Source organism: Anastrepha obliqua, chromosome 5 (genome assembly GCF_027943255.1).
Source record: "Anastrepha obliqua isolate idAnaObli1 chromosome 5, idAnaObli1_1.0, whole genome shotgun sequence".
Classification (NCBI taxonomy): Eukaryota; Metazoa; Arthropoda; class Insecta; order Diptera; family Tephritidae; genus Anastrepha; species Anastrepha obliqua.
The window spans coordinates 4,358,164-4,367,327 of NC_072896.1; the positions used below are offsets into that span (position 1 = coordinate 4,358,164).

Here is a 9,164-nt window from a genome sequence, read left to right on the forward strand (position 1 = left end):
AGTCGAGGTCTTTGTAAGAAATTGATCAAAAAACTCCTATTATTATTATTGTCGGCCAAAGGCGGAAAATTTTATGGTTAAGTAAAAAAAATTGTTTTATTATTTCTAGAAGAAGAGTTAAAGAGTTTTTAATGTTAAAGAAAATTTCGATAAAATAGTCGAAGTTGATCAAAATATTACTAGTCATAGCATCGCCCAAGAGCTAAAGATCGACCGTAAAACAATTTTAAATCGTTTGGGCGAAATAATGGATTTCTTTTTCCCCAATATGAATAGAAACATCCGGTACACCGTACCGCCTTACAAGACAAAAAAATCAGTTCGATTACACACCTGAGTCTGAAGTATTTTTGTAAGGCAATTTCGGATATAAAAAAATTTGTTTGGCCGAGCGTATAACTGGGTAATTGAAGTCAATGCATTTTGAAACAACAAAACTCTCCTTCAAACAAAAACTTCGTAATATCCTGCTTTAATATCTGACTGTAAATTCCGAGGATTTGACGAAAAATATAAGAAAGCGATCCCTATGATCGATCAAAAATGTGAACTGCCTTCAAATGGAAAAACTTTCTTAGCAAAAGTTTAATGATTTTTGGCGAGCTGTAATTTATGGTCATTAGAGTGATGCATTAGGGTGGTAGAAACTGAGATCTGGCGGGTAAGTGCTTGAACGAGCTCCTGTTAGTCAAGCAATTTTGCAATAAGCAAATTGGTTCCTCGGGACAAAAATATCGATGTTCAACTCCTTACGATTTACTTTTCGAAGTATTCCATGCGGAATATATAACAAAAAGTGTAAAAAGGCGACTCTCTTTTTCGGTACGGTCCAATACACATTTAAAAAATTTTATTTATTTTTCATTTTTATTATATATATATATTTATTTATCATAAGGTTGTTTATAAAAAAATTAGAAAACAATTTATTGGAAATTGTGCTGCTACGCAGGAACTGCAAACTATTTTCCATCTTAGACTTCGCAAAGTGTTTCTCTCAAAATATTATCAGCTTAGTAATTTTTCAATGCATCTATCCTTTATGTGTTAAACAAAAATAACACTGTATATATTATATAAATAAGCCACAAAACCAGCAAAATACAAAACAGCAACACTTAACATGACCAACTCAACACAAACACAGGCGCAAACACACATCGTTCGCCTTGTTGAAAAATCCCACACTCTCTTTTTACAACTCGCACGAAAATAGAGAAATGTGATTAAATTCCCACCCACACTAAGTAAATAACAAAACAAGTAAACAAATTTTCGATTTCACTAGCAAACAGTCAAGCAAAGTCTGGTCACCTCGAAGTCAGCGCGCCTTTAAATATGTTACATGTTTACTTGCTGGAATGTTTGCATGCACCTTAAATACGCTTAAATGTGTACACATATTTACACATATACCGTAATTGTGTATGTAACTGTATTTGTAACATAAAAACCATCCATCAAATGGATATTTTCCAATAAGTATATGTATAAATAAGGCTACGCAAGATAAATTTTATATTTATTGAAAGTGAAAGTGAAGGCGTAAGTGTAAACGACTGCTTGGCTATGATGAGAAAATGCGGCACGAAAAAAGCAAAAAGGAGGAAGAGGTATAGCCCAAGTGGGTATGGGAAAATTAGAATTTCAGCCAACAATGATCCATAAATCATACGGATGGCATACGCCTAACAGTATGCCTGACCGCCTACATATTTGAAGCAGCAAAATACATTTTCCCTTCATTTGTGTGTGGATTTAAGTCAATGCGAAGGCGTTTGAACTTGCTGAAAATTATTATCTCGTTCAAAGGCATTCGCATGCAGTTATTTTGAAGAATATTCAAATATACAATACGCCTTATAAATGTTACAAAACTGGAGTACTTCACTATGAACAAATATTAATTTTAATAAACCACATTTTACTGCTTTTTCACTTTTATATGTGCTTTTGTGAAAACATCAACTTTCATGTAAAAAAATATCATCGTATTTTGTGAAATTAAAACACTCACACAACTTTGACATTTTTGAAAATATTTACCTCGATTTTTCAATTATATTATATATACTAACAATGCCGCATGCATTTCATTTATTTACCTATGAAATAAAAAATAAAAAACACAACAAAAAATCCCATACAACCGGCCCCTACTTAGATACGCATCGTATTTTTATGTTGGCTGCCATGGATTCTACGCATGAGTCGTCCTGGTAGGCCACTCATATTGGAATTTCCTACGACACCCTGCTCGGACACATCATCGGAACGGAAACATCAGATACTGTCCGATGTTGAATTGAAGGAGCGGTAGGCAAACGAAAAATAGAAAATATTTATGTAGCGAATTTTATTCTTTTACTATAATAAGTATTTTGTAAAAATATTTACTAGTTTTTCTATAGCAATTAAAGTGTTGCAATTACATCATGCTTCCCTGTTCACGATAAGCACTCATTTATTTAATTTAATTTTTTTTATTTGAGCTTTTAGCATTTAGCTTTGCAACACTTTTCGCTTTAGCTAAATATAAATTTTTTATCATTGTACTAAATCGCTCATTTTATTAATTACACTAAACCAGCTCTTCGAAATCGCTGCTCGCCAATGTGCTCGACATCGATGATGATTTCCGACACAACTGCCGCCCGATGACGCCCGGCGGCACCTTACCGCACAATCCCGCTTTCTATCGCACCGTTTATGGGTAACAAGCACAAAAGCCGACGAGAGAGAATGAAGATATAATGAAATTTGTAATAGAGTAGAGTGTGACTGAGAAGGAAAATAGAGAAATTCATTTTTCAACTCAAAATATTATAGACTCATTCAATATCACATTTTTTACCAGCCACAAGTAAACTACTTCTTATGCAGTTCATGTTTTATCCTACCTCTGCAGGCACACTCTTCTTTATTACCATAAAATTTAGAAAGTCATTTACTTAGCAGTTTGTATTTGTCCACTATAGTCAAGGTGATGATGGCAGCATCGGTCCGATCGGTAGCACCCGCATGCCGGACGCCGTTACGCATCATACGTGTATCAAATCAGCAACGGAATATGAACTAGGTTTAATTTTGAAGGAAATTCGCTTTATAACCGATCAGGTACGTTGGAAAGTTTTTACCGATTAAATACGCATTTTGATTTATTATTTAATTAATTGATTAAATTTTTTAAAATTATTTTTAATTTTTTTTTATTTTTTAATTTTATTACATTTTTTCTGGTTGCTTTTGTATTTGTTTTTTATTTCATTTTGTTTTGATTTCATAGTTTTTCTTTGTATATATTTTTTTTAAATTTATTTATTTTATTTTACTTAGTTTTATTATATTTTATTTTATTTCATTTCAAAAAAATTTGTGCTTTTTTTTTGTTTATTCTATGCTTTGTAATTCACTTTATTTTATTTTAATTTATTTTACGTTTTGTTTGGTGAACCCAATTTATTTGTTGCTGCTCATGAATACTCCCGAAAAACCTTTTGGGTATATTATATTACTATTTTATGAGACGATGATACCACTTAAAAACGAAGCCCTTTCCTCTCTGATTTTATTGTAATTTCATTACGAAGAGTTGCAATTGGCACGCATTTATGTAAATTAGGCTGTTCCAAAAAAAAAAAATTATGATAGCCCCTAATTTGTTCGATGCTCAAAATAATGAGACGTTTAAGTTATACTGGGTTGCCCATATTCGACGGACCCATGTGTTTTTTTTTTTAATCAAAGAAAAACACAATTTTTGTGATGTTGACGATAATAATCATTTTATTTGGTTCAAGTAGATTTGTTGACATCACTTTTTGAATATGATATCTCTCAAATGGCCGCATGAGCCTGTATGGCGTAGTGTGCCCGTTTTGCAGCATTTTCCATAGTTTTAGCTAACATTTTGGCTGGAATAGCGGCTATTTCCTCACGGATGTTGTTCTTGAGCTCTTCTATGGTCTTTGGCTTATTAATACAAATCTTTGGTTTTAAATATCCCTACAAGCAGAAGTCAGGTGGCGTTAAATCGGGCGAACGTGGTGGCCAGTCAAAATCACCATTTTTCGACATCAAACGACGAGGAAACAATTTCTTCAAAAAATCGATTGTGGTGCGAGCTGTGTGTGGTGGAGCGTCGTCCTGTTGAAATCAGACCTGCCTCATACGCTTTCGACAAATAATTGGCATCACAAAAGTGGTTATCATATCGCGATAACGCTCCTGATTGACGGTAATAGCTTGACCATCTTAATTTTCGAAGAAAAACGGCCCAATAATCGTTTTCGCACTAACGCCGCACCAAACAGTGACTTTTTCGCCGAAAAGAGGTACCTCTTGAATTTCGTGAGGATTTTCAGTGGCGTAAATACGGCAATTTTGCTTGTTTACCGTGCCATTCAATAAGAAATGAGCCTCATCGGACATGATGATTTTGTTCTTCTTCTTTTGACTTTTTTTGTTGAATGTAAATTTCAACAATTTGGGAGCGCTCGCTTGGCGCGTACTATAACATGGTACAAATCTGCTTGGACTGACGCTTCCAACGCGGTATGTCATTAAGCGACCTGATATCTCTGTCAAAAGATACAGGGTTGCCAAATGGGTCCGTCGAATATGGACAACCCTGTACCTGCACTTACTTGCTGTCAACGCTTTGGAAATTTCCATAGGTCTTCCATGAGCAAAATACACTTTTCCTCAAATTTGGTATAAACCCTTTACAGGTCGATATTTTCGAACTTCCTCCTTTCAATTGTTTTTGCCAATTTTGGAAACAATTCCATAGTTTCCTTCAAAATGAATGTAATTACCAGGCACTAAGCCTGGAATATACGGCAGATGCGATAGAACCTTACATCCAAGCTCTCGGAGCTGCTGGGTCGTAGAAGTTGATGTGACCTTTGTTTGTTAGAACGCAAAATTTTTCCTATTCGCCGTTTCTGTCAACTGCTGGTTGATCACCTACCCCAAACTGGTCAATTATTGAGAGTAAATTTCTGAATTTGGTATTCGATGGCAGATGCTCATAATGGGCTGCTATGCCCAAATGTGACCTATTTCGACCAGTTTATTTGTTTTGGAGAGCCTTGATAAGCTTCCCTTTCTTATTTGATCGAGTGCCAGTCGATGTGAATGCAATACTCGGCCAGTGTACGCCTGTTATTAGCAGCTATTCTTGGGTTCTGTCCAATTTGCAAAAATAGAAAATCCAGCGAATAATTAGAAAAGGGACTCAGCTGTATTGGTATCTAATTATTGATACTCAGTTACTTAATTTTTTTTTATATTTGTCATTTATGTGATTTTATATTTAAACTAATTATTAAATAAATAATAATTATTATTTAGTTAATTATTTTATTATTATTATTTAATAATTAATATTTACTAATTAAGTTAGTTTTTGTATATACTTAAATAAACAAAATATTTATGATATATTCTCGATATGAAAAATTAATGAATATTTTAAAGTGAAATACAAAATGCATGACTTTAGAAAATATTTGATATTTCATATGAAATTCCACACGTTATTCTCACAATTGTAGCTAATGTGTCCTAAATCCCTTGAAATTCCTGAAATTTTTATAAATATATTTACATGCATATATTTGTACATCTACTTTTATATAAATATTTTCAAAGTGCCTAAGCTACGTTTATAGGCAAAAAAAAAGGGATGCAAAATGAAAGTAAATAATTTCCGTTTATTTTTCTTTATATTTTCTCTTTTTGCCTTTACTTATTTACGGAAATACTTGAAATGCAATAACAACAACAAAAATTATAATAAAAATAAATCAAATAAACTGCGAATCAAATAATAAAAAATCTCATCAACCATAATAATTTGAAAAATTGAAAATATGTATGAAAATTTGTGTAAACTTTCTCACACAAATCCAGCTACGTAAAGAAGACGAGGAAAATGACATTGCCAATGATTGGAAATTCGCAGCTATGGTCGTTGACAGACTGTGCCTTATCATATTCACAATGTTCACAATATTAGCCACAATAGCTGTACTACTATCAGCACCACATATTATTGTCTCGTAGCCATATGAGCGAGGTTATTGTTATTGGTTTTATTATAAAATCAATTTGTTAATTATTAAATTAATAACGAAAATTTTTAAGTAAACTTTAAAATTTAAAACCAAAAAAAACGTAAAAAAATGTAAACACAAACAAACGGAAAACGCAACACAGCCAAAAGACGCACAATACACATGCAAAGTACACATTTAACACACACACATACGCTGATATACACACTCAAATGCAATTTCGTACACATATACACACATACACACGCGAAATGTCAACTAAACGCGAACTAAGAACAAAAAATTAGCGAAAATTAATTTCTGCAAGAAAATTGAGAAAAAAAACACAAAAATTCAACGCAACAATCAAGCAAAATTTATAAAAAAAGGTGAAAATCTAAACATGCAAAGTAATCAGACATAAAGGAAAACAAATCATGAATCGCAGAAAAATAACACAATCCCCAACAACAACAAACAATCAACCCAAAACAAGCAAACTTGCAAACAGTAACAGAAATACACTGGAAAAAAATCGAAAAAAATAATTAAAAATGCTTAAACTATTAAACGAGTTTAAACAAACAAAAAAAATCGTAAAACCAATTAAAAACAAAAATAAAACACAAAAATCGTAACACATTTAAACCAAAAAATTAAAAGTACTTTAGTTAAAATATTAGTAAACAAAAACTTTTTCTCTTCCTAAACAAAAACTTAGCGCGTAAATAGATTTTTTAATTAAATATATTTAAAAGAAAGATTTGAACTCATTTCAGCAACTAGGAACAAGCATGAATAAGTTAAGCAGGCGTTGAAAAAGTCTAGAAAGTAAAAGAAAGTGAACTCTGTAAGAGAAACAGTCACTCCCATTAGAATTCACCCAACTATCTATCCAAACACCCAATTACCCGCTCAAGAGCAAATTTTATCCACGAACTTTCATACCTTTTTGTTTAAAGTTAAAAGAGAAAAAATGTAAGTCGTTTGAATAAAACCCCTCCTTGTGAACAGCTTCCATAAGCTGTACTCTCGCGTAACCGGACAAGCACAAAGACTTTTAGTGCGCTATTCTACAAACGGGCATCCTTTCTGAAGTACGGGAAACTTAGTCGCATGTTTTTTAGTTTGTTTTGCAAAAAAGCATAGTTTTTTTTATTTTATGTTCAGTTTTTTTTTTATTATATTTTGTATATAAGTGAGCTCTCCAGTATAACGAGCATCAAGTCATTCACCAGTCAAGTTTCATAGTGAGACCTTCTTCTACTTTTAAGTTATATAGCAATCCACAACCAAGCTCTGTTAGACCTTCGATTGCATCTAACTTGCATATCTAACACACATTATTTTGAATTAACGTAACGAAGTATTCTTTGCATATTCAGCTCTCCAAAGAAAAGTAATTTCTTCCACAAAAAATTGACTTACAAATAATATTTCGTAAAAATTGTTTAACAAACTCTATGTATATCAGTTTCTCAAAAGCTTTGGAAGAATTCGTTCTTGGGACAAATGAAATAACAAAACACTGCTCTGGAAAAGCTTCTTCCAATTCTAATTACTTCATATCCAGTCTTCCTGAAATTTATTTTATGTCTATTAAGTTGATCATTATGCTTCAATTATTCAAATAGTAAATGTAGTGAAACCTCGGTTGGTCCACCCTGTGGAGGTGTGCGCTTAAAAGAAAATAATTTCTTGCGATATCGAAGACTTGTTATAGGAAAAAATGTCCGCTCAAGGGAAGAGATTGCACCGTTAGAAGAGCTTGCAATGTGCTTGACATTTATATTTGTATTAAATACAATTTATTATCCTACAGAAACCAACTAGCATTACTTAACTAGGTGAAAGCTTAAAGCTTCAGCCAACAGTAAAATATAGAAGACCGATTATGCTACAAATAAAGTAGCAAAATTTGAGAGTTCTTCACAAAGTAAGCATAGGTACTAAAAAATGTCGTTAGAAATAATATTCTTGTGAGAAATACACATAAACACAAATGAGAAGCATCAGAATTCGATAACTCGATAACTAAATCTGCCACTAAAGAAGCTATAAATAAATATAATAGAAGTCTTCTGAAATTGCCGTCTCTTGAAAGCTTAAGCTACTAAGAACGCTTCCAGTCATCTAATAAATAACCAATAAAACCAGCTTGCTTTCCTTTGTTCGCCAAGCGCTGATGCCTTTCAATCAATGCAGGCAAATGAATTATAATCTGCTCTGCTCTATTTTCAATGATCACTTTAAAGCTTGCCAAGGTATATGCAAAATACATATAAATGTAAATTGCTTTTTTTAATTATTTATTATTAAGTCATTTTAAACATAAATTTAACTGAAAAACTAGTTTCTTAATCAAATCAAATGTTAAATGGAAAATATGAATTTCAACTCAATTTCTTTTTTTGGAAAATTATAATTATGAAAAATTAAAAGCTCACAATATATTAATTTATTTATTTAGTTTTATTTATATTTGTTTATTTATTTATTTACTAGTTTCATCAAGTCGATATACGCAGAAAAATAAGCTTGAAGCTTTCACTTAAGCACACACACAAAATGATTTACAGCCACTTCATAGACGTGCGACTATTTACACCATTTACAGCTCTCAAAGCTTTTCCATGAAAGCGTCTATATAACTTGCAACCAACGCTTAATTTAATTTCCACAAAAGTCCGAGCTTCCACGAGCTTTCAGAGCTTTTCCATGAAAGTGCATATATATGTTTCCCGCAATATATTTGTATTATATTAGAAATAAAAAAATACATAATGTGACATTGTATGAACTATTTTCACGAAAGCTTTCAGTGAGCTCTTTCTTTAATTAGTCGCCTATGTTATTTTAACCAAATTTTTTTCATATGGAACATAGAGTGGTTCGCAAACTTACTGTAAACGAAAGCAAAACCGAAATATTTTATGGAAAAATATTATCCTAGTACCTATTGAACACTTTTTAAATGGCGTCTCACCTTTCAACGTCGAACTAAGTACTCGTATGTTAGTAATGTGAAAAGAATCACTGTATCACTTCGAGCAAGGAAACTGCTTTTGTACATAAATACATACATACTTACAGATACATATACGA

The 9,164-nt window shown here is 32.2% G+C and overlaps 1 protein-coding gene across 1 annotated transcript in view; it reads left to right on the top strand.

The window, feature by feature from the left end:
* Positions 1–6,069, top strand: part of LOC129247286 (uncharacterized) — a 236,754-nt gene extending 230,685 nt beyond the window's left edge. Inside the window, exons 9-12 of the mRNA XM_054886346.1 lie at positions 2,165–2,316; positions 2,591–2,713; positions 2,979–3,117; positions 5,917–6,069. Coding sequence (XP_054742321.1) covers positions 2,165–2,316; positions 2,591–2,713; positions 2,979–3,117; positions 5,917–6,069 — 567 coding nt within the window. The remainder of the gene's footprint in view (positions 1–2,164; positions 2,317–2,590; positions 2,714–2,978; positions 3,118–5,916) is intronic.
* Positions 6,070–9,164: the final 3,095 nt, after the last annotated feature.